At 35.6% G+C, this 24343-nt stretch overlaps 3 protein-coding genes and 2 long non-coding RNA genes across 18 annotated transcripts; 2 read left to right on the top strand and 3 right to left on the bottom strand.

Moving 5' to 3' along the window:
- Positions 1-2936: 2936 nt before the first annotated feature.
- Positions 2937-7842, bottom strand: LOC145220396 (uncharacterized). 2 transcript variants are annotated; one of them, XM_080087641.1, is made up of 3 exons: positions 6893-7842; positions 6781-6805; positions 2937-6561 (listed from the first exon to the last, which is right to left on the bottom strand). In XM_080087641.1, the coding sequence occupies exons 1-3, from the start codon at positions 6980-6982 to the stop codon at positions 6368-6370; spliced, it is 309 nt and encodes a 102-aa protein (XP_079943767.1). In that variant the 5' UTR covers positions 6983-7842; the 3' UTR covers positions 2937-6367. The 2 variants fall into 2 exon arrangements, with proteins under 2 accessions (XP_079943767.1, XP_079943768.1); XM_080087642.1 differs by having other exon boundaries at positions 2937-6705.
- On the top strand, positions 4233-5150 carry LOC145219664 (general transcription factor II-I repeat domain-containing protein 2-like). The gene has a single exon (XM_080086997.1). The coding sequence runs from the start codon at positions 4233-4235 to the stop codon at positions 5148-5150; it is 918 nt and encodes a 305-aa protein (XP_079943123.1).
- A 966-nt stretch (positions 7843-8808) lies between the features above and the next one.
- LOC145220404 (uncharacterized) lies at positions 8809-12032 on the bottom strand. Of its 10 annotated transcripts, none has more exons than XR_013858129.1 (3): positions 11647-12032; positions 10776-10905; positions 8809-10566 (listed from the first exon to the last, which is right to left on the bottom strand). It is a non-coding gene; the product is annotated as an uncharacterized LOC145220404 (long non-coding RNA). The 10 variants fall into 10 exon arrangements; XR_013858135.1 differs by having other exon boundaries at positions 10776-10972; XR_013858131.1 differs by having other exon boundaries at positions 10776-10988.
- Positions 12033-13072: 1040 nt separating this feature from the next.
- On the bottom strand, positions 13073-16292 carry LOC145220419 (uncharacterized). Of its 4 annotated transcripts, XR_013858152.1 has the most exons (6): positions 16201-16292; positions 15946-16041; positions 15150-15246; positions 14384-14504; positions 13811-13899; positions 13073-13748 (listed from the first exon to the last, which is right to left on the bottom strand). It is a non-coding gene; the product is annotated as an uncharacterized LOC145220419 (long non-coding RNA). The 4 variants fall into 4 exon arrangements; XR_013858153.1 differs by lacking the exons at positions 15946-16041; positions 16201-16292 and adding an exon at positions 15821-15910; XR_013858151.1 differs by lacking the exon at positions 15150-15246 and having other exon boundaries at positions 13074-13748; positions 16201-16286.
- Positions 16293-17333: 1041 nt separating this feature from the next.
- LOC145220356 (uncharacterized) lies at positions 17334-22648 on the top strand. The gene is made up of 2 exons (XM_080087596.1): positions 17334-21647; positions 21896-22648. The coding sequence occupies exon 1, from the start codon at positions 17606-17608 to the stop codon at positions 18587-18589; it is 984 nt and encodes a 327-aa protein (XP_079943722.1). The 5' UTR covers positions 17334-17605; the 3' UTR covers positions 18590-21647; positions 21896-22648.
- The last annotated feature ends 1695 nt before the right edge of the window (positions 22649-24343 follow it).

Genomic DNA, 24343 nt, shown 5'->3' on the forward strand with positions numbered 1-24343 from the left:
TTTCCATTATGAAAATAACTGGCAAGTGTTCTTCAGTGTGTGGTTTCCCTCAAAAAAGAAAACTCTGGTTTTCACTGGTATCTTCCGCAGCCAGTAACTGCGCGCAAAAAGTCGTAGCGGTAAACGTCGTCCTGAACTTGCTTCAATATATCATTATCATCAGGTCAATTGGCAAATAGTTGGCGTTCGGTTTTCTGCCTTTAACACGTGGTTCATGCTTTCCGCGATATTGTTGGTTATAGCACCTTGTTAAAACGCAGCAAACGCTTCTGTTACAAACTTGCAGGAGTGTTGAATGAGATCGTTTTTCAAATTTCCACACGAAGTAGCCTTTAAATGATTACGACCAGCTGCTTGAAAGCACCACGTACAGCTATTGTAACGTCGTCTTTACGCGGTAGAGCGCGGGTCCCTGAAAGACCCTTGTCCTGGGTTCCATTCTCACCGCAGGCTAAATTTTTCTAGTCTGTGCCTTGCCACCTATGCTTGACCGACCAAATCTAGGAAAAGCGCCTGGTCATTCCGTTTTCCCTGTCAGTAACTACTATTGGGATATTTTTTGCTTTTGGGATAGCAATGGCGGGGAAAATATCACAAAAATTCCCTGTGGTACTTTAAAAATTTTCTTTTGTGTAACGTGAGCGCCACTGGAAAAAAGGATAACATCCTGCATTTTGACGAAAAGTTCCCCAGGCAAAACGTGGTGTAACAGGAAACCACTTGCATGAGATCGGGATTTGTATTTTCGCGTTGAACTACCAAGTCTGGATAAACTGTCAATTGACGTACAAAGGTCCTCTCGTTTGAATTGCTACTACCACAGTGCTGAAATATTCGTCGCTTGAAAACTTTTTCTTGAGCAGTGCATTGTACTGATATTTTCGCATTGCTTTATTTCTCGTGGTCTATCGGCCGGCATTCGAAGCTGATCATCTTCATGACTTGCTTTTTTTTAAGCGGGAAGATAAACTCCTGTTATTTTTTGCGTTTCCGTTTGGAGTATCAATATGAGTTTCTTCATTTCCAAAGTAGTGGACTAATCATAATGGTGTATCTTTGGAACTTTCAGGTAGTATAAACACTTGTCTCCAAAAAGCCGCCGAACTTTCGTTTTTTTCTGCCACCAGGAACTTTTATTTTGTAATACCGGCGGACGATTTCCAACTTGTCATTCTTATGACGACCTTTGCCGATAAACCTGTACTGGTCGCAGTTAAAATCATTTCGAGACTCCCAATTTTTCCCTTTGAAAAAATAAGCACTTCCGCCATATGGCTTAACAGTTGGAACATGTGAGATGTCCATGGGATGTTCCAGTGATTGTTTTGCATCCAACAAACTCAAGGGTTTGTTGTCTAATTTTAACAGTTTTATTTCCATTTTTCAATGCTTGCTAATGAAGATTTACACATTTCATTCACATTTGCTACAAGTTGAAACACATTTAGTATAATTCAACTATAATATAGAAGTTAACGCAGGCCTTGAACACAAAGGCTAGTCGCGGCAGCAACGCGAGGTCACACTGACAGCAGTGCGCCGCAAAACAGCATGGCTGTTTAGAGCAGTGGTTCTTAACCTTTTTGGTGTAGTTTCCCACTAAAGTCAACCACCAACTTCGAATTTCCCACTTGTAACTTAATGATGTTTTGTGCCCTACGTTAAAAATTTTTTTTACATGAAATAATCTCGTGAAGCGATTTGGCCTTGATCTTAAAGGTATACTGCAATCTTATTTAGTTTGAATAGTGCTTCTGTGAGAGATTAAAATTTTTGGAATATTGAAGAGTCTCCTCTGCTTGCAATAGTCATTTATTGCATCACAATCAACCAATGAAAGGCTTTTATTCGCGCACAATAACAAAGTCATTGATACTTTTAGTCTTGTCTGTGATGTAATAAACGGCCTTTGGATTTGTATGTGTCTTGTAAACCTCGGTGAAATTAATCTTACAAATTGTTGCGGAAAAATTTTAGTAAAGTAACTTTCAATGGTTAATTCAAAGAGCCGGATTCGACCCTCGGGCCCGAGTTTGGTTACCCGACTTACATAATTTCCCTCCTACCACAATATTACAGATAACTTTCATTATACTTATTTTTTTTATTCTTTAGCAAAATATAATATGTATAATTTCCGCCTTGATCAGCATTTTTTTCATTGAAAAAAAAAAAATTATTAAGTTATCTATGTTGGAACTGCAGCTCCAGTTTCGTGACGTTTTGCAGTTGTGCGCATGCGCACCATGCCGGGCGAAATAGGCGACAGGGTGCTGCAGCTCCACCAATCACGTAGCGTGTGAACCGGATGTAGTTGTGTTGTCTGTTCCGCGTTTATTGTGCTCCAAAACCAAACCCGTGTATACTGTACAGTGAGTACAGTTAAATAACTATTTTGCCACCTTTCAATTTATTTTTGGCAGGTTAGTCCTGACTTTTTAAGAGTGGGCTTCAGTTTTTGCAGTTATCATCTAATTAAAAAGTGTATCTATAACACCTTGAAAAGTCACGATTAACCTTTATAATAAACTTAATTACAAAGTTTTAGGAACAAATTGAATAAAACATCAAAATTTATATTCAAAATATGTCATGCAGAAATAATTCAGCTACAACAAGAAATACTCTGTTTCAGTTCTGAATGCTACCAATCAATAAATAGCTTTGTGACTGTGAAGTTGTTAAATGCCTCACTGAAATTCAGGCAATATCAAATGCAGAACAAACAATTGCAGAAACAACAGGAATTTTGAAATACCTGAGTGATGACAATTTCAAGTTTTGGTTGCCTAACACACCAATATTTGCAACCAAGTGCAATCATGTGAATTTATATAATGGACACATACTGTTTCTCTAAACCAGGGGTGGGCAAACTACGGCCCGCCAAATGTTAGTAAATTTAAGAGAGAAGGTTACCGAGAAACGTTGAATAGTATTATAAGCACAGGCGTAGAGTAAAAAATAATAAAAAATACCGAAGGTGCAACTTGCCGATACCTATACCATGTGCAGTATCTGTACCCGTACCATACTTAGGAACTAAACACAGATACTTGTAGGTGCTTTAGCCTATTGTTTCTGCCACGTTATTATGCAAATCGTCACTTGACACATTTTCTTCGTTCGATAAAAGTAAAAGCAATTCAAGTTTTCAAATACAGCCCACTTTGCACTGTTGGCGCCAAAACTTGGTTGACATTGGATCAAGTTTAGGTCGTTGCAATACTTTGCAAACGAACATTAAACACGCCTTTAGAATCGTTAACACAGACCCGTACAACACCTAAAAATGGATACTAAAAGCGGCCCGCTTTGTTTAATGTTGGCGCAAGAATTTATTAACAAAAAGATGTGGTGTAGCCTATGTTCGGCCACATGCGGCCGCGGAGACGAGTTTGTGCGGCTGTGACCATGTATGTTAAAATACACGTGCTGGCGGCGGTGACGTGACTAAAATTATTTTGCCAAATATTTTGATTTTGAAACTGCTAAAAACAGATTTCGTGAGATTGGAAAAAATGTTACCAGCCTAGTAACCTTATGCGCCAGACTTTTTACCCGCTTTTTGAGTGCAAACGATGCGAAAGAACAGGCACCACAATCGTCACAATACAGATTATGACGTCATAAACAGTTAGCTCCGTTCAACTTATGCGTCAAGTAAGAAATTTTTAATCTGAGCATTTTAGGCGGCTTTAAATGGTATATACAGGATATAAACCTAATTCTTTACACCAGGGGTGTCAAACTCGCGGCCCGCGGGCCGCATGCGGCCCACAACCACTTCACAACAATTGTATATTTTGTAAGATTAATCGGCTAAATTTTTTTCGGCTGAAACCGAGTCGGCCTATTCAGCAGTTTTGCCGATTAAATCGGCCGAATCAACCGAATGATTTACGACTTTTGAGCAGCCCTTAAGTATTTGAATTACTTTCTGACGTAAAATTAGTGTATTGTTTAGTGATAGTCTCATTTGTGACAAAACTTTGAATAACAAGACAGCTAGTAAATCTGAACAGTGTTTAATTTAGCTTCAGTAGAAGAAGCTTAGAGTTGGGTATTAGCATGCCTTTAATGTCTAGTCTTCAGTATGTTTGAGAGGAGCAGATACTTTTAAGTTAAAACTTTGGTCATTACAGGTGTTAAAAATTATATCAATTTTGTTGTCAATCTCAAAAAATAGTTTTGAATAATACAAATTTTATATTCTCATTTTGGCCACAAATATGGATGGAGCTCAAGGTAACACAAAACACCCGAAAAGAAATGCTTCAGTGGCTAACAAAAAACGTAAGGTTGATGAAGAAGGTCGCATTTTTCAGAAAAGATGGAAGTTGCAGTATTTTTGCATTGTTCAAAATTCTAAACCATGCTGTTTAATTTGTCACGCTTCCATCAGTGTAATGAAAGAATACAATACACGTAGACATTACCAGATCATGCACAGCAGTCAATATGACAAATTTAAAGGTCAAGCTCGAGCTATTAAACTAAACGAGTTAAAAGAACAGCTTAATCAGAAGCAAACCTGCTTCAAAAAGATCTGCACAAGTAATGTTGCCAGTGTTAAAGCCAGCTATGAACTTAGCCACATGATTGCTGTCTCTGGAAAGTCTTATAGTGATGGAGATTTCATAAAAAAATGCCTTCTGAAAACAGTTGACACTTTATGCCCAGATAAAATGCACCTTTTCAAAGATTTAGCATTGACACGAAATACAGTTGCTAACAGAATTGATGAGATGTCTGCAAATATAAAGGACCAAATGAAGAGTGCTTCTGCTACTTTTGAATATTTTTCTCTTGCAATTGATGAAACGTGTGATATATCAGGCACTGTACAACTTGCGGTCTTTATTCGTACCTGTGATGCTAACTTACAAATAAGGGAGGAATTGCTAGAAATGATTTCTCTGCATGATACAACTACAAGCTGTGACATATTTGAAAGCATAGTACAAAGTTTGGAGGACTATGAACTAGATTTGGCCAAGTGTATATGCCTGTGCACAGACGGTGCAGCTAACATGACAGGTAAACATAATGGGGTCGGGGCGAAACTGAGAAATAAGATTAAAACTGTTTGTGTTGACACAACTTTCACTGCATTATTCACCAACAAAACTTGTGCTCAAAAGTTTTAGAACTAGACCATGTGATTAAATTTGTCATAAAAACAGTGAACTACATCAGAAGTCGAGCACTAAATCACCGTCAGTTTAGTCAGCTGCTGCGGGATATGGATAATGAATTCACAGATATCCCTTTTTACACAGAAGTGAAGTGGTTGTCCTGTCACAAAGTTTTGAAAAGATTTTACTTACTGCAGAAAGAAATTACCGTTTTTCTAGAAATGAAAAATCAAACAACAACTCAGTTACAAGACGAAGGATGGATTCAAGATTTAGCATTTGCTGTTGATGTCACTGAACATCTAACCCAGTTGAATTTGAAGTTACAGGGCAAAGAAAAAACAATCAATTATTTGTATGATAATATTAAATGTTTCATCTCAAAATTAAATTTGTGGAAAACTCAGATACAGAGCGAAAATTTAGCACATTTTTCATTTTTAAAAGATGCAAAAAGCAAACTTCAAAATAGTGACAAACAATTAGACATTAAAAAAATTGTAAGCAATATTGATTTACTTTTAAGTGAGTTCAAGCGTAGATTCTCCGATTTTTCTTTATTTGAAGAGAAATTTGCATTATTCTCAGCACCGTTTACATTTGATGCTAGCTTAGCAGACGAAACACTTCAAATGGCCTGATATTGGTAAACTGGTGGATCAGAAGAGATGCCAAAAGTCGGGACAAATGCAATAAAAAACTTTTTTGTGTGTTTTCCAAAATATTAGGTCTATTAAAAATATTTTTTACTGTATATATTATTTATTTTTCGTTTCTTATTAAAGTTTGGTCATACATTTCTTGCTTAGTTGTATGTAATAGTGAAATGCAAAAAAATCAATCTGTAGACGTCATTTAATATCTAAAAGAATAACAAAAGCATATTTATCTGTTTAATTACATCACAAACTACATCTAACTAAAAATAAGCGTTAAGTTTGAGGGATAAAATAGACTAAAAATCGCATGCGGCCCGTGGCATAATTTCCAAACTGCAATGCGGCCCACGACCACAACGAGTTTGACACCCCTGGTTTAGAGAACATTTGTCGTTGTGTAACGAAATGTTGCAGTGATTGGCAGAGAAATTTCTTTAAAGTCATTATACGCAGAAAATCAAATAGGCTCAATCCAAATATCTAAATAACAATGTACCTTTGAAACAATATGTTTGTACTTGGTGGAAGTGGAATAAAGAAGTACGTGGCATATTTAATTGATAAACGTAACTAAACACCAAACATTTGTCCAAAGTGCCAAAAACACCTCATACCATCTGATTGACGGTTGTATGACGTATATTCCATCATGGTAACCAGCATCTCTTTAATTGAACACACGAACGGGCAGGGTTTGAAAAAGTACCAAGCGTTGATTTTGTTGTCATTGGTTGTGTTGTATTCAAAGTTTGCTTGTTTTACTTCTGGCAGTGCACATTTAAAACAAGATTGTCAACGTCCAAAAGCGCCAGATCATATTGACACACGATTAAAACGACTTTTCTACCCTCTTGAAAATAAAGCACAGCAAAAACGCTCAGCCATTTTCGTTTTCTTCAAAACAAATACTAGTTAAAGTAAAAATATGATGTAAGTGAAAAAGAAAATAGTTGTGGAAAACCTACTTTTAATATTTTACATACCTTCATTAGTTTCTTGACAGGCGATCTGAAACGACATAAAGAAAGATGTTGTTACTTTTACTTGTTTAATTGTTGTTTAGTAACAACAAATCTGACTGGTATAGGTAAGTACCCCGAAAATGAGTCCCAATAACGTCAGGATTACAATCGCACACATAAAGATCATCTTCATACGTAAGATGTTCTGTGGTTTTGAAGGCATTTTGGGTGCTTTTTCATTTGATTCAGTTGCAATGATATCTTTGTGAGAAAAAAGCGTTGTTGAAATGCACTGCTAAAATTAGTCAAAATGTACAACTGATATAAAATTTGCCGTTCAAACACAAACAAAAGGTTTGAGCAAAAAAGGATGAGAAAGAAAAAAGAGAAAGACAACAAACACAATGAGCAATAGTGGACAATAGGGTAAACAATACGTTTTAGAGTAGGGTGGGCATTATAGGTAAACGCCAGAGACTTGTTACTCAGCTGAGTGATATTATTGTAAAAAAAATGGCGGACACGGAACGTAAAGTCAGGCCCGTTTTCTCACAAATACCTACGCCCGAACCCGAGCCCGGCCTGACTTGCAACTCTGAGGGAAACAAGGTCATAAAATACTAATTGAAAGAAAATTGATCATTACATTATTATTATTTTAAAAGCTAAAAATATTCTATAAGTTGATAAAGTTGAAAAGCTTTTTTAGATAACAGCTCTATTCCACACTTCATGTGACAAAAATGTATAATTTCCAGGATGCTAAATATTTTAACAGCACAAGTTTCAGTTTAAAAGCGCTGCTCTGCAGTCAAAGTACTTCGTATGCTTCACTCGGGTTTTCGCATATATAAGTCGCATGTTGTTGATGAAAAATATTGGAAATCTCTTGAAAGAATGAATTTGATTTAACGCGGAAATGCGTTGCTGGAACACGTATAACAATACAATACCACTGCGTTAATGAGTAAATGCGTTTGTCTGTTATAATTCGTGCCACCATTACGTCCAGCAAGTTCTATTGTTTCAGCTAATGGTGTGTTTTTGATTCGACAATAACATGTTGCCAAACACGACTTTTGCAAAAACAATATCGTGATTGTTTTAAAATTATTGTAAACACCACTGATCTCTATAAACACTGGATTGCGCTACTCCGTTGAACGGTTGGGTGATTTTTGAAGCAAATTGAAGCGTAATGGCGGCTGCAAAAGGAAGCCCCAAAAATGCATTGCGGGCAATGGGGAGAGAGTGGAAAAATGACGATAATTTTTATTTTAGGCATTTGTGTAGCGATTTTTGCAGATATGATTTGTAGATTAATAGGACGCATGTATTCCAGTGTGTAATAACCAATAAATATGCGTAGATTGATTGTGATGTGTATTAGTGTATGTGTACTGGGAATACATTATTCAGTTAATGTTGAAATAAATCATTATTAAGTGGTAATAAATGTTTTATTGTGCAATATAAGTAGTTTACATGCATTTATTAATATTTAAGACACAAATCCAACAAGAATGGCTATTTTCTTCACACAAGACGATGTGATACTTTATTTAGCATCACCTTGTGCTGATCCAAACTGCTGTTTTTGATTGTCAGCAAAGTCTTGGACCTAAAATATGGCTGTTTAAAAGTTTTTTTGTAGTAGGTTCAACATTATTCTGCTTCTATGTTACAAACCATAAATCTAGTAAGCTCACAAGTAGCTCATTTAATCTACCCTTTTCAGTTTGCAACCAACATGTGTTGAATAAATTTTGTCTAATGTTGTGAATTCTCAAACTACAAACTCTTAACAAAATTCTAATATCTCAAAGAGATACATGTGCATATAAATGCATTTAAGACATCATAGCAGTTAGGGTGGACAAGTTTAACTACCCAAATGAGTTGCCTATTTATGTACTATTTCAGTCATAATCATGAAATATTGTTTTTATTCTACTTGATAAGCAATTTTCTGCAAAAACACACCTGCACACCAGTTATCACTTAAATTCTTGCTAAACAGGACGGAAGGCAACAAATACACCAGCCAAGTTCATACAGATATCCTGTATTTTTTGTCAGATGATCACCATTATAACAGATGGTGCATTCACAAAATAAAAACAATCTCAAAGTTGTTTAAGTTTAAAATGTGCAGCATATCATGTTACAGGCAGTGTCAGAAATGATTACAAAACATACACAGTGGAAGTAGAACAGTATACATACAAAAAATGTTTAATCTGATTCCAATCCCTCTGTAGTGTATTTGTTGTCGAAAAAGGCTGGATTGTAATCTTGCAGTGTCATAAAGCTTGAGGGTTTGGGAGGAGACTGAAACATTCCAGTGGAATTTTACCAGAGACAATAAAGGTTGGTTATTGGAGAAATGTAAACCCTATTATGTCTGAAATGTTTGGAAACAAATTTATCATAAATGTAAAATGGAATTGCAAAATTTCATCATATCACCATGGCAAGATAATAAAGACCCAAACCAAATGCACTCAAACGAGAAAAAAAGTCAAATAGTGTTAAAATAGTTGAAATATTATTTTATTCCACATGTTGGTCAGAATTTCCTGAAGTTTGATAACAGTCAAAAACAGCACTGCCGTCGTTTGGTAAAACCTAGTAACTGCAATTTTCAAGTTTTCGAGAAAAAGCACAAAACGCGTTTGATGTTGGTTAGCATCCAAAAATAATTTTTTTGTCTACCTGTTTGGTGTTTTTCACAAACATGTTACAGTAAAAAATGTTTGGCATACCTACGGCTCACGACATATTGTTAGTTTGTTTATTATCCATGAAAAAACGATATACTAGGTTTTACCGGATAAGAAATGCAAAACTAACTAAAATAAAATTTGGAAAAGTCTAGGCTCAGAACAATACATGGATTTTTTTGCTTTATCGCCCTCACAAATCAAACAGAAGCTTTTTATTTTTTTCATAAACTTTGTTATTACATTTAAGTCACCATTTTTCAAGCTGTTTGAAGAATACTGGAGTACAAATGTTCAGTCAAAAACCTTTTTTAGCAATAGCAACATGCTAGTGCTGAAGACCAATGAAAAGTATATTTGTTCAACAACAACACAAGCACATGGCTAAGATACTTTTACAAAACATGTCAAACTTTTGTGAGTTCTTGATGTGGTTAACTTAGCATGCTACAAAAGTCTAACATGAAAACATCAAGCAGTTTAACCATCAATTGAATGACACCCAAAAAAATGTTTTTACATGACAACTAAAAACATATAACATCTAGAAAGGTAGCTTTTTTATGTATATTTTATTTACAGATTTACTATATACTTGTCATTTTTTCTTATAACAGCATGTTGTCACAAAACTGGTAAATATAGTTTGTTAAACTACAAAATCTAGTTTCATTGTTTGTTTAGTATGGCTACCACACAAGGAAAGCTAATCTTGGACCTTTTAAAGAAAGAAAAAAAGAATAAAGCTCCATGCAGCTTTCAGTAATTTTGGAAAAAAGGCTTGTTTGCCTCAAAAAAGTTTTGTCAATATTATTTTTTTATTATTAAATTGTCATATATATACAAAACTAGTCAAAAAGAATGGTAAAAAACACTATCAATCCAGATTTGCACCATTTAGTATATTCAGTAATAAACAATCAGTTTTTATTCCCAAATTTGTTCATATAAAACACTTTGTAAACTGTGAGCTTGGCACCACAGCAACCAGGCAGTTCATGCAGCAAATGGCAGGATATCTTTGCTCCAACATTGCAGTTTTATGAATAGTGCCCTTCATGAATTTCCTTCTTCCAGCAAAGTCCTGCGACCAGCAGTTTTTATAATATTTTTAGACATGAAAACTTATCAATATTAATAAAACATTGGAATGGTTAACTTTGAGATAAGCAAACCTAAATGATTATGTTTATCTGTTTGTGAACATTTATATTTTATAAGCTAAAAATCATCATTAACTTTTAACAACATAAATTAACATCATGCAAGGTTTCAAGCGTGAAAGAAAAATACCTGTAATAGGTTCAGCATGTAAACTTTCAAGCTTAGATGAAACTGTAACATATGGATTTTCTTTGGTTAAACTGTCTGAATTTTGGTCCAGTGGCACAATTCTTCCTAACCAAAAACTGTCATTTTGGAGCTGAAATAGTTTTGAATCCTGATCATTTGATGAGTTGAATGATGCTCAGTTGTCATGTCAGATAAGACTACAAATGACAACAACTACTCACGTTATGATTAATATCATCCACACTTGCGGTTTTAATTTCAGCACAATAACCTGTTTCTTAATCTGTTTCTGAGCCAAATCTATGTGTTATTTTTTGCTTATGGTTATAGTCAGGGTTGCCATCGACTTGAAACCAAAAAAAAGGACAACCGAAAAATTTAATTGTCATACGAAACGAAACCAACGTTTTTGAACAAATCTCTGCATTTTTATGGGCCATGACACATCATGTGCAATGTTTGGGCCAAAAACAATATTTTGCAGCAACTCCTTGTTTGTAGAAAATACTTCGTGCGTCTCACAACAGCTCAGGTCTAGGTTTAATTTTACTTGTAACAGGGATATGGCTAGTAATTATTGAAACTAAAACAAAATAAGGACTCAAGTAAAAAATAAGGACATTTCTTAGAAATATGGACAATGAACTTTTCTAAGACACAGACCTTCAAAATAAGGACAAATCTTAGAAATAAGGACGGTATGGCAACCCTGGTTATAGTGCTGAAATCAAAATGTACTTACATGAACTATAATATTTCAAACTTTTATTCTCTTGGTCATTAACAATGTGTTTCTAATCTCAACTTAAATTTCTACCTTAATGCCTTCAGAAGTGTAACCTGGCAAGCAAGTTTATTAATCCAAACTTACTGGAAACTGGAGCTTCATTCTTTGTTTTTTTTAAGGACCAAGATTAGTTTTCCTCTTGTGGTAGCCATATTAAACAAACACTGAAACTGGATAGTATAGTTACAGCTAAACAAACTTAAAATACCGGTATTTACTTAATAGCAAACAAAACTAAATCACAATGCCAATAGATAAGTAAACAAGGCGACAACAAGCAGCTGTCAGAAAAAAGTTGTCACGTGACGAACTCGACCGTCATGATTGGTCAAACAGCAATACTAGGTTTTGCCAAATACTTTTAGCGTTGTGTTTCACTTACTAGGTTTTTTTAACTGTAAATATATCGACAACTAGATATCTTTCAAATTCCAAATTTTAACACAGAAAACTAGCCAACATTAAGTAACCATTCCTCTAAAAAAACGCACATCTTGTGTGAAGGAAGTAACCATCTTGTTGGATTCATGTCTAAAATACTTAAAAAAGCACGCAAACCACTTATATTGCATAATAAAACATTTATTTCCACTTAGTAATGATTTATTTCAACATTAACTTAATAATGTATATCCAGTACACATACACTAATACACATCACAGTCAATCTACGCATATTTATAGGTTATTACACACTGGAATACATGCGTCCTATTAATCTACAAATCATATCTGCAAAAATCGCTATACAAATGCCTAAAACAAAAATTATCGTCATTTTTCCACTCTCTCCCCATTGCCCGCAATGCATTTTTGGGGCTTCCTTTTCAGCCGCCATTACGCTTCAATTTGCTTCAACCGTGACGGCCAGTAGCGCAATCCAGGGTTTATAGAGATCAGTGGTAAACACATACGATTTCCTAATTTGAATCACGCACTTTAAAGTGCGTCAAAACATTTTTTGTGGGTGCATAATAATTTTAAGGCACTTGGCTATCGACATTATTAACCCGTTGTCATTGTCATGCTTTCGTAAATATGTCACGTTTTTTGTTTTGGCAGGCAACAAAAGACCCATGAATAGTTGAATGAGCCAGTTGAAACAATATTTCCTGGAATAGAAACGTGTGTCGATACGTAGCAGTAGCAGGTGGGTGCATTGTTTAACAGGAGACCATATTACACTGACGCTTTTCTATTAATCGAGTCACCTGTTCATGAATTATATTGCTTTCTACATTGAGTAAACCATTCAACAGCGGTTCTCTACCAAGTACCAACATTTCCACCATTATCAAACCAAATGGGATTTTTTAAAAGAAACTCTTGTTATTAATGGTTGATGATACTGCTCACCTTTTAACGTTCAATTTACTGTTGCAAACCGCTTGTGTTTTTTTTTGGTAGTGACTGAAGGTTCCAGCAGTAACATAAAGCTTTTTAAAAATCATTCGTTCGATTTAAAGAGCTTCTTTTTTCCTTTTCTTTTGCCATTACTCTTTCTAATTGTACTCTTTGTTGAGTGGTTAGCTTATTACAGCTTAAATTCTGGATTCTACGTATCTCTTGGCAGTACGCGTGACTCCTTCAAGAAGCATTTAGGAAACTGCGTTGCCATTTTTACGCATTCTCCAGCGGTTTTTGCCGTGTCGTTTCATATCGATTTTTAATCACCTGACAATGCAGTATGGGACACGCCCTGGCCTCTCTCTGCCCTCCTGTCCTATACCGCCGTTTCGCGCAAGCGTTTTGCAGTTTTATGCATTTATTTCTTGTTTTTTTATGCAATTGGTAAAAGTGACACAATTTCAGATATGAACAAACTCCTTGAAATTTTTAGTTCACTTTTTTGTAGAATTGTACTAATGATTAGTTTGCAATAAAGCATAATGATAATGCACAAACTGTTTCTGTAGATAAGCAGGTTTTAATGCAGTAATATGCTACCATTGGATACATGCAAAATCTAATTTGATTCTGGTTCAATTATAAAATATAAAACTATTCATAACGTAATGCAAATCAACAAACGCGCGAAAATTAATTTAACGTATTGACTGTAAAATAAAGCAATTACCAAAATTATGACGAAAAATTACATTATAAAAACTTATACATATACATTAGAATGAGCATAATCAACTGGAGTCGTTTCGTTCAAAGAGGTGTTCGGCAAACCGTCCAATCTGGGTTTATCACAAAAACATTTTAAAACAAATTGTGCAAATAATAAACATATATAACTTACTTGTAAAATCATTGCAGTCATCAAAATTAGGATAATCTGGATTGTTCATTCCTCCAATACAAACAAACTCGCTTCGCCAATCGTTCACTCTAAATAAGAAATAGCTAAAATAAGTATAGGTAACTTACATAATAATGTTTGAAATATCACAAGCTATATATCGAATTCCGCAATAATTTTTGTAATTTGTTACGAAGCTCATTTACATCCAGCGTACAGTTTTTCATTTAAGGTCTAATATGTTTAAACAACTACAATCTGTTATTGCGTTGTTAGCAAAAGACTATCAATGCAAAAAAATATTCTAAACTTATATGCTCAGTTGCAACATTTGTATTTGACTATAATATTTCTTTACCTTAGGGGAAGTGCGTCATTTTCAGCACGACTAAACTTTTTTAACAACATTATGAAAATATGTAATAGGGAATGGTATAGAAACAACCAACTTTAAAATGTGTGAAATATAACTGTAAGTTCGTTCAAACAGATTTACAATAAACAGTTGACTTTGATAAAAAACTGTTTAGGAAGTAATCGCCGATGGCGTATTCATATGATAGTTGCACTTACTTAACAGCAGGACACATTGCGTATGCGCTCCCAGTTCTTCAATAAGCACGAAACTGAACAAAACCGGTCGGTAGAGGTTGGTACTGAACTGGTACTGAAAGTACGCCATCAACAAAAAACGCTAATCAAACAGGAATTGTATTATTTCGTTTCAAAATTGCTTCACATATATGGTGACTATATTTAAAAAAAAAAAAATATTTGATATTTAGTGAAACTAAAATATTGCACTGACAGAAGTTGTCAGTTTCTGAAATAATTTCCAGTATTTTTAGGTAACAGCGTTGATAGGCGCCGAGTTTTGAAACAATGCAACATCTACGTGTGACGTCATCATACTTGGGCTTTGTAGTGCTCAATAACAACTGAAAAACTGGACACCACATGATTTTTTAAACAACATAAACAAGTAGTTGATATGAATGGCTGTTGTGACGATTCGATTGTGTCAATAGTCACTAGTGTTTTTTTGGGTTTTTTTTAAGTGTGAAAAGTTTAACAGTGCCGGATCAGCTTCTAATAAAAGGTATAGCAGGATGGAGGAAGGTTTAAGCCAGTGGTTCTTAACCTTTTTTCCTTGCTGCACCCCTTTCAAATCACTAACCAATTTTCGCTCCCCCTTTTGTAATTGCTTAAATAGAATAGACCTAACCAACCTTAATGATTCAGCACCCCCGCACCCCCTAGGAACAGTTCTCGCACCCCTTGGGGGTGCGTGCACCCCAGGTTAAGAACCCCTGGTTTAAGCGATGTTTTGTAGCAATACCTATCGACTTTTCTCACAGACTAAACCGAACCAAATCTGAATTGTTAATGGATGTGTGGATTTTGAAAGGAATCAGGTTGGTGAGTACAAAGGTTCTCTGCAAATGTACAGTTTTTAAAGTTTAATTCCTATTTTTTATTGTACAAATAAACAATATCATATCAACTGTGAAACAAAGTAAGCAACATAGCGAACTACCTCTTACTACTACTTGCTAGCTCGACCAAAGCCATTACTTTGTGTACAAAAATGTGTTTTGTCGTACTGGTACACGAGAAATAAATTCGTTGACAATCACATTTCTGTCTAGATTGTCCATAAGATCAGTATGCACATTCAACAAGCTTGACGTGGTTTAGACGCTTTTGGCTCATTTTCGAGCGCAAGTAGGTTTTTAATCTTCGTAGAGCACTGAACGACCGCTCTGCTTCGCATGATGCACACGGAAGTGTCAAATACAGCTTCAAAATAGTTGCTATGTTCGGAAGAAGATCAGAATATCGTATCTAACATTTTCTAGTGTCGCCCGTCCGTATGACTTTCGAATATTCTAAATTTATTCCGTAATAGAAGTGTTTGGATCGCAAAAAAGGTTAACGCAACTGAAATAAAGTTGTCAGGGTTGTCAATATGGTAACCCTAATCTAGCGCCCAAACAAAACATGAAATACCTTTGGAATGCTATAATTCACTTCCAGAAACGTCTAAAAACCCCGACGAAAAACCCGACGTCTAAAAACCCAGAAAACCTTGTGTAGCCATTCGATAACGCATTAGTAAACACGAGTGCACTGACCTGTAACCGAAAGAAAAAAGGGCAGTCCTACAGCTCGTCGAGTGTCAGATTTCACTGTGTGAAGTAGACAAGGGAGTGTTTACCAAACTAGATCACCTAAAAAAACGTTATCACAGCAGGTTAGTTTTTTTTTATCTTATCGCCATGGATTAGTTATGTGCGAACATTTGTCATGAGCTTAGGAAAAAAGGAAAACCGGATACTTCAGTCGTAAATTTACCTTGATAACGCATTAGTAAACACGAGTGCACTGACCTGTAACCGAAAGAAAAAAGGGCAGTCCTACAGCTCGTCGAGTGTCAGATTTCACTGTGTGAAGTAGACAAGGTAGTGTTTACCAAACTAGATCAACAAAAAAACGTTATCACAGCAGGTTAGTTTTTTTTATCTTATCGCCATGGATTAGTTATGCGCGAACATTTGTCATGAGCTTAGGAAAAAGGAAAACCGGTTGCTTCGTCAGTACTCGCATGACGGAAACGACTAGGGTCATGCTTTGTGGACATAGTGCGTCTGTCAAACTTATCCAAGCGGCATGTTGAAGTTTGTTAAACACATAACAGTGTTCAACGAGTTGTAGCTGGCTATTCACCAGTAACGCGACCGTTTCAAAAGGAAAAAAGCAGTGGTAATTGTATGTTACATGCCACAACTTTCGTGGCTGAAGTAAGTTTCACAGCATATCAGACTTTTAGTCCTGAGCAATGTTTGCTGATGGCGAAAAAAAAACGAAAGGTAGATGCTGAATGCAAAATTTTCGCTGAAAGATTAAGTAATGCACAATTTTTACTGAATTTCGAGGTAAAGCGGCGGAGTATTTAGTTATCTGCACATTAAAGGAGTAGTTGACATTATAAGACGAAATATAAATTTGGTTTAATAAAGAAAAGGTGCAGATATCAGAAGTTTGCTAGCTCAGATACAAAAGTATTAGGATGCTGCAACCAACACTAGCTTTGTGATATCCCAAAAGTATCTAAAAACATAAGCTTTTATGAGAGGAAAAGTTAGCAAAGAATGTTTGATGGTCTGTGCAGAACTATCGCTCCTTTAACAAGAATCCTAACAATTCCCACTGTCCGCACGACAAAAAAATGAGAAGACTGTCCGGACAGGAATTGGAATACAGATTTCGAATTTACTGTAAAGGTTATGTTTTGCACATATGAATCAGCTACACGCTAATCGACAAGACAAAGTCATTTGCGTTTATGAATCCCTTTATGAGACCGATGAGAGCAACAAGCTTACTCAAGTGCATATTTTATAAGAATGTCGATTGAAATTGACGAGATTAGAAACGTGCTCAACGCTTTACTTGCTAGTTTAATTGATTCATAATGGAACTTAAATTGCAAATATGTATCAAGAATTTTTTTTGCGTGTAGTTGTGTTTCAAACTGGACGCTTGTTTTTTTCGTTGTCAGCTCAGATTTTTGTTGTCGCTTTTATAAAATGTTATTTAAGTTTTCCCGGAGCCAACGACATCCTGATTGAATTGACAATTTTATTTAATAGTTGATTAGTTGGATGCAATAAAAGACGATTCGGACTTAACAAGATCTAAGTATTTGTTTATCTTACGTTTAAAAGGAACAACCTTATCAATGCGGCTGATGTGGAAAATACTTCAGTCGTAAATTTACCTTTTAAACGTCACATGATGAACCACACTGGAAAGAAACCACACCGATGCGCTGTTTGTGACAAAGGGTATAGTCGAGTTGGATATTTGAAACTACACATGATGAATCACACTGGAGAAAAACCACATCACTGCGTTGTGTGTGAAAAGAGGTTTATTCAACTTGGACATTTAAAAAGACACATGCTGATTCACACTGGCGAGAAACCACATCGATGTAATGTTTGTGAAAAGAGGTTCAATAATGTTGGACATTTGAAAAGGCACATGCTGATTCACACTGGCGAGAAACCGCATCGATGTAATGTTTGTAAAAAAGGGTTTCGTCAGGCTGGATATTTAAAAACACACATGCTGGTTCACACTGGAGAGAAACCACATCGATGCGAAGTTTGTGAAAAACAGTTTGGTGAAGTTGGAAATTTGAATGCACACAGATTGCTTCACACTGGTGATAAACCACATCGATGTGATGTGTGTGAAAAAAGGTTTTCTCGGGCTGGATATTTGAAAACACACATGCTGATTCACACTGGAGAGAAACCACATCGATGTGAAGTTTGTGAAAAACGATTTCGTAACGTTGGAAATTTGAATGCACACATATTGATTCACACTGGTGATAAACTTCATCGATGCAACATTTGTAACAAAAGTTTTAGACAAAGAGTAGGCGTAAAAATGCACATGAGGATTCACACTAACGAGAAACCTCATCAATGTTATGTTTGTAACAAAAGATTTCGCCAAGGCGTACATTTGAAATCACACATGATAACTCACACTGTTGAGAAACTTTATCCATGCAATGTTTGCGAACAAAAATTTAGCCGAATGGCAGTATTAAAAAGACACATGTTGACTCACATTAAAGAGAAACCACATCAATGTAATGCTTGTGGCAAAAGATTTGGTCTTAATGGAAGTGTGAAAAGACACATGTTGACGCACACAAATGAGAAAACTCATCGATGTGACACTTGTGAAAAGACATTTTAACGTGGTGAACAATTGAAAAAACACATGTTGATTCATACTAAATAAAAAAGGAAAAGTAACGAAGTTACAAGGAAATAAAGAAAAAGTTACAAGGAAAGTTAAAAAGTGTGCAGTGTTAGGTAAATAACCAAACGCAATCGACGACTCTACATTAAAATTCAAGTGCGCTTTTGACACACCCACAAATTGAATTCTGAAAAGCGCATTGATTTTTGTAGTGAGTCCTTATTTACGATTTCGCCTTTCTTTACCAAATTATTGAGGACTGTTGACGAATCCACTGAGGAAAATACACAAGCTAACTGATCATGAAACTAATGGCATTGATTTAGTAATTGTATTTTAAACCCCAGTCGACGTTTGAGATAATAGGGGAAAGTCGCTTGAAACTTGCTTAATTTGCGAAATTGTCGCCAGGTGGCAGAATATCTTTTAGACAGCTTAAAAGAAGGCTTAATTTAGCGCAAAAGCCTACCTAGTTCCAAGCTGGACGCTGTGCTTTCCGTTCGTTACCGACGGAAAAACAAAATTTGCAATTTTATTATTTTTTTACGGGATCAAAGTTTTTTTTTGTGCAAGGTACCTTAAGGTATTAAGGCCCCACCCACCAATTATATTTTTAAATATTGGAAACATACCGCTCTCATCGGATTTTAAACTTTATACGTATTTACAACCGTGTGCGAAGTTAAAAATAGTTGTTACGACCAGTCAAAATCTTTATCCTGTGCATTCGCGACTTTTTATGGGTCCCCTTCCCTGAAGGGGACACATCTTGATTTCACTATGTTTTTATTTATTTCTTTTTTCTCCGGTGAAGTTTGTCCATGCACTTTTGGCATGAAATCTTTGATGGATTTGGATTAAACTTGTACAGGTGGTAGATATGGTCATGTAGATGTGCCCTTTGGTTAGTTCAACTCGATAGCCCTAGTGGTACCCCACTAGCCCCAAAAACCTAAAACGTTTTTGTATGTTGCTGCGCACCACAAACGAAACATTTCTGTGGTGTCACAGTATAATATAGGCAACGAGAAAACTACTGTGTGTTCTTTTATTACGTTTTCCTTCGTCACGCTTGAATGACACTTTATTAAACTTACCGGGCTTACATTAAACTGTACTATAACTTGCAGCTAATGTGACACTCTCGTTTTTTTGTAGAACTTCGAACAAATTAATGAAAATGTTTGTGGTGATGTCTAATTTGATGTTGTAATGGTACCACTAATGACACTATTGTGTTTTAATATAATGCAGAAAATAAAAATGTTAAGTTTTTGGTGATGTCTTATTTAATTTAATGTTGTAATGGTACCAGTAATGACACTATTGTGTTTTTATGGAATGCAGAAAAAGAAACTGTAAGTTTGTGTGGATGTCTAATTTAATGCTGTAATGGTACCACTAATGACATTATTGTGTTTTTATAGAATGCAGAAAATGTAACTTTGTGGTGATGTCTAATTTAATTTAATGTGGTAATGGTAACACTATTGTGTTTTTATAGAATGCAGAAAATGTAAGTTTGTGGTGATGTCTAATTTAATTTAATGTTGTAAAGGTACCATGCGAAAGAATTAACACTTATTAGCACAAAACTACATGGTAGTTGATGACAGTTTAGGGCAGGGATAGTTAACTTTTTTGCAATTGCTAATGAAATAACATGAGAATTCCAACCACACATTTTTGTTAACCCAGACGCCTCGCCAGTAGCCCTATGAAACTGGGAGTTTGTAGTGCAACCACACCTGTTGAGCGTTCAAGCCTTTAGGCCTTATTACCAGTCTAGGCTTTTAGTTAACCACACCGATAAGGCGTTCAAGCAAAAATGCTTATTGGTTAACCACACGGCGTTCAAGCAAAAATGCGTATTAAATAAAAATTTAACAACTACATTTTGTTTCTATCTGCTAATGTTAGTTAAAGCAACTTCACTTTGTTCTAATGTTTGTACATCAAGTATTTTGTTTCAGTTTCTTAAGCTCAAATAAAGAACTTATCTACAGGACAAAACTCCTTATCCTAAAATTTACAACATTTCTACTTACATGTAAAGCATACTTTTAAACTTTGCTTGCTTTCACACTTGAATAAAAGCATATAGATGTAGCAAGATCTAATTATTTAAAAATAAAATCCATTCTTCTGGTTTTAATTTGGGCAAAATGATCAATAACGTTCTCCTTGATATCTAAATGATTACTAAGAAATTGTTTTTCTATTGCAAGTACAGCAAGAGCATTGAGCTTTTCTGAATTCATTGTGCTTCTCAGAAAAGTTTTTATTCTCTTTATTGTTGAAAAGCATCGTCCAGCCTCTGAAGTAGTCATGGGAATTGTCAAAAGGATTTTTATCAGTTTTGTAATTTCACTCAATACATCATCTAGATTATTTTCCATGATAAATTTCAATAGCTCGAGTAATTTGCAATATTCATGAATATCAGATCTACAGTAGAACACATTTAGTTTAGTAAAACACATTTGCCAGCTTGTCTTTGTCAATGAAGGGATATGCTCTAGTAGTCATTACTATCTCTTCTGTAGGAAGTTCATTCTTAAAACTAGTAAAAAGTTTCCTGTCAAACAATCTAGCAGCTACTATGTGTTCAGTGGAAGAGTGTCTGTCCGTTATATCAACACATATACAGTCCATACTTCCTTAGCTTCTGCCTTGAGTGTCCTTAAATGGTTTTCACAGTACTTTGAATTTCTTATTTTAGACATAGCACACTTACAATTTGTTATATATTCACTGACCTTAAAAGCTTCAATATCTCAAGATTGCATTTGATTGCAAATAATTTCGACATGCGGCATAATCTGATAAAAAAGCCCCAACCAAAACTTGAAATTATCGTCAGTGAAGTATTTTAAAATTCCTGTTGCTTCTGCAATTGTTTGATCTGCATTTGATGTTGCCTGAATTTCAGTGAGGCCTTTTTTTTAAAGGTGACAAGTTTTCATAAACTGTGATTATGGTCCGAATGTTGAAGTTCCACCTTGTAGCAGATGGACGTGGAATTTTGGCATCCATATGTTTTTTTAAAATGGTAACACGTTGTGGTGATCTTGAGAAAAATGTTGGAATAGCCAAAACGTTAGAAAAAAATATTCTTGCATTTCGACTAATACTTGCTGCAGTTTTCATGATCAAATTGAGTTGATGTGCATAACAGTGAATAAAATGTGCATTACTATACACTGCTTTTACTTTTTTCTGAACTCCTGATTTTCTGCCTCTCATCACATTTGCACCATCATATGTCTGAGTTATTAATTTTTGTCCATTTCCTTGAAGGATTATGTCCAATTGTTCTAAAATACGATTTGATATGCCATCAGCTGCTTGATTTTCTGGAGTAAAAAAAACCCAAAAGCGCTCGTAGATTTCTCCATCCAAAAAGTACCGCAGAACAAGGACCATTTGTGTAGTTTCCGAAACATCAGTTGTATCATCAGCCATGACAGCGACAAAAGAAGATCTTCCAATTTCGGCCCTTATCTCATCACGGTAAATTTGTAAAAGGCAGTCAAGTATTTCACTTTGAATTGTTTTAGAAACGCCCTAAGTGTTTTTTTTTTTTTTTTTAAGTGTTTTTTTAAGTCTGGACTTAGATGCAAAATTAACTAATCCTTTAAATACACTTAGATTAGGAGCATCATCTTTTTCATCATGTCCACGTAAGGGAGTTTCAAAGTTTCCACAGAACAAAATGCAGTCTATTATTTTGGACAATATTTCACGATTTTTTTTCACTTTTTTGTTGTGTTCAATAATTGAAAGTCTATACGCCTCACTAAGTTTTTCCTTAATATTTACAGTTCCCAAAAGTGAAAGTGAAACATCATTGTCCACATGCTTCTTTGACTTTTCATGTTTTTCTGCTTTCTCACATATTTTGGCTACATTTGTAAAACCATCTTTTGTCCAGCATTTGTCGTCACCTCCAAACAGCAAACATGGAAAACAGAACAGTGCATTTTTAACTTCACAACCACAAAGCCATTTTTTCCTTTGATACCATTCAGAATTAAAACTGCGTATATATTTCTTGTTGTGGCTCATTCCTGGCTGACAAACTTGAATATCAGGCGTCGGACGCCCTTTGTTCTTTATACTTACCTTTTCAGAACTTGATAACTGCGAAAACAAGTTGCTGAAGCTCACTTACAGTCACCGAATGAGAATCTTGAAAAGCCATGATTAACCTTTCAATCAAAAACTGCAAAAATGTGCGCATGCGCAGAACCGCAAAACGTCAGAAAACTGGAGCTGCAGTTCAAGCATGGGTATACATTACTGTTTCAAAAAAAAATGTTTTTTCATGAAAAAAAAAAATTTAATGAGAAAAAGGTGATTAGGGCGAAACTCATGGAATAAAAAATAAAAACAATGAAAGTAAAATAAAACCATTACTGTTGTCGGAACCTTGACTTGGCTTTCAACTCCCTCTTCCCTAACACGGGTGGTTAGCTTTTAGGTCCCACCTTGACTGGTTCCACCTACGTTGCCCCCCCCAGTCTCGATGTCCAAATGCGCCAACCTCACCCTCTGACGTAAGTCCCCGTCAAATAACGCTTATAATAACGGTGTAGCTGCAGCGCGTCTTCCATCCCTCCACCAATTGTACCCTCATCTTTGTCGCGCTTTTTAACGTCTGAACGTTGCGCACCTATTTCCGGCCTGGTGAATATTTTAGCGCAATTGTGCTGCTACGATTTTGCCCGGCGAAATAAACTCAACTCAACTAAAACCAAAGTGGGTGTTAGTAAATTGCAGTTTACTGTAAATGTCGAGTCGGGTTCACTTTTTTGCGGATCATTAAAATAGACTGAAAGAAATCCGCAAATCCCTGAACATGGATCCTCTACTTCTTCGAATCGAAAAATCCCAGCCGAGAAGGTTTGGTCATGTTAGCAGAATGCATCAGAAAAGGCTTACCAAACAATCTTTGCTTGCAAACTCAGAAGGGAAGCGCCCCACTGGATGACATTAAACTCGATGGCTCGACCCTCAATTACGGGATTGTTAGGAGAAATGGAAAATGTACAAAAACTCGCCCTGGTCGATCCTCAAATTCTAAAAACATGCAATAGACAAAACAGGTACAATCAAATCCGATTAAAATGCCATCAGCGATCTGGATAAAGCTATGCACCAAATAGTCAACGGGCTTTGGGAGCTGGAGTCGAACGACCAAGCGCTTCAAAGATTCCGTTTTTGCAATGATAAGCTTACCAAAACGTCATTACAAATTTCGGTCGTCAGGGAGCGAAATTAAAAACTAAGAAAATTCCGAAATGGACAAAAATCAGGAGATTGTCATGCACGTCTTCGTTTCTGCACCAAAGACTTTCGAAATTAAAGCGGAACGAAAAAGATTGGTATAGCTGAGATGCGAAGTAACAGCATCGATGTACCTTGCACAAACCGCAAAAATGTCTTCAACTTTATTCAAAGGTATCAGATAAATTTAAGCAAATTAAACTTTACAAAAACCGACAAGATTAATGTTGCTATACGTTTGTATGTTGGAGCTGTTCTGAAAAGTTTTTTGTAGCAATTAAATGCTGCACTGACGAACTCTTTCTGGTGCAAGAAAACGCGAAAACATGCACCAATCAAATGACATGGATGCCTTGTTGCAGAGACTTTCAAGTGGAAGTTACTTTGTTTGAGTGTTTTGTGTGTCAAAGGTTTTCATTAACGTGTTTGTGTAAAACCGTTAACTTATTGCCGAAAATT

The sequence above is a fragment of the Phallusia mammillata genome, chromosome 3, assembly GCF_965637545.1.
Source record: "Phallusia mammillata chromosome 3, kaPhaMamm4.hap1.1, whole genome shotgun sequence".
Taxonomy (NCBI): Eukaryota; Metazoa; Chordata; class Ascidiacea; order Phlebobranchia; family Ascidiidae; genus Phallusia; species Phallusia mammillata.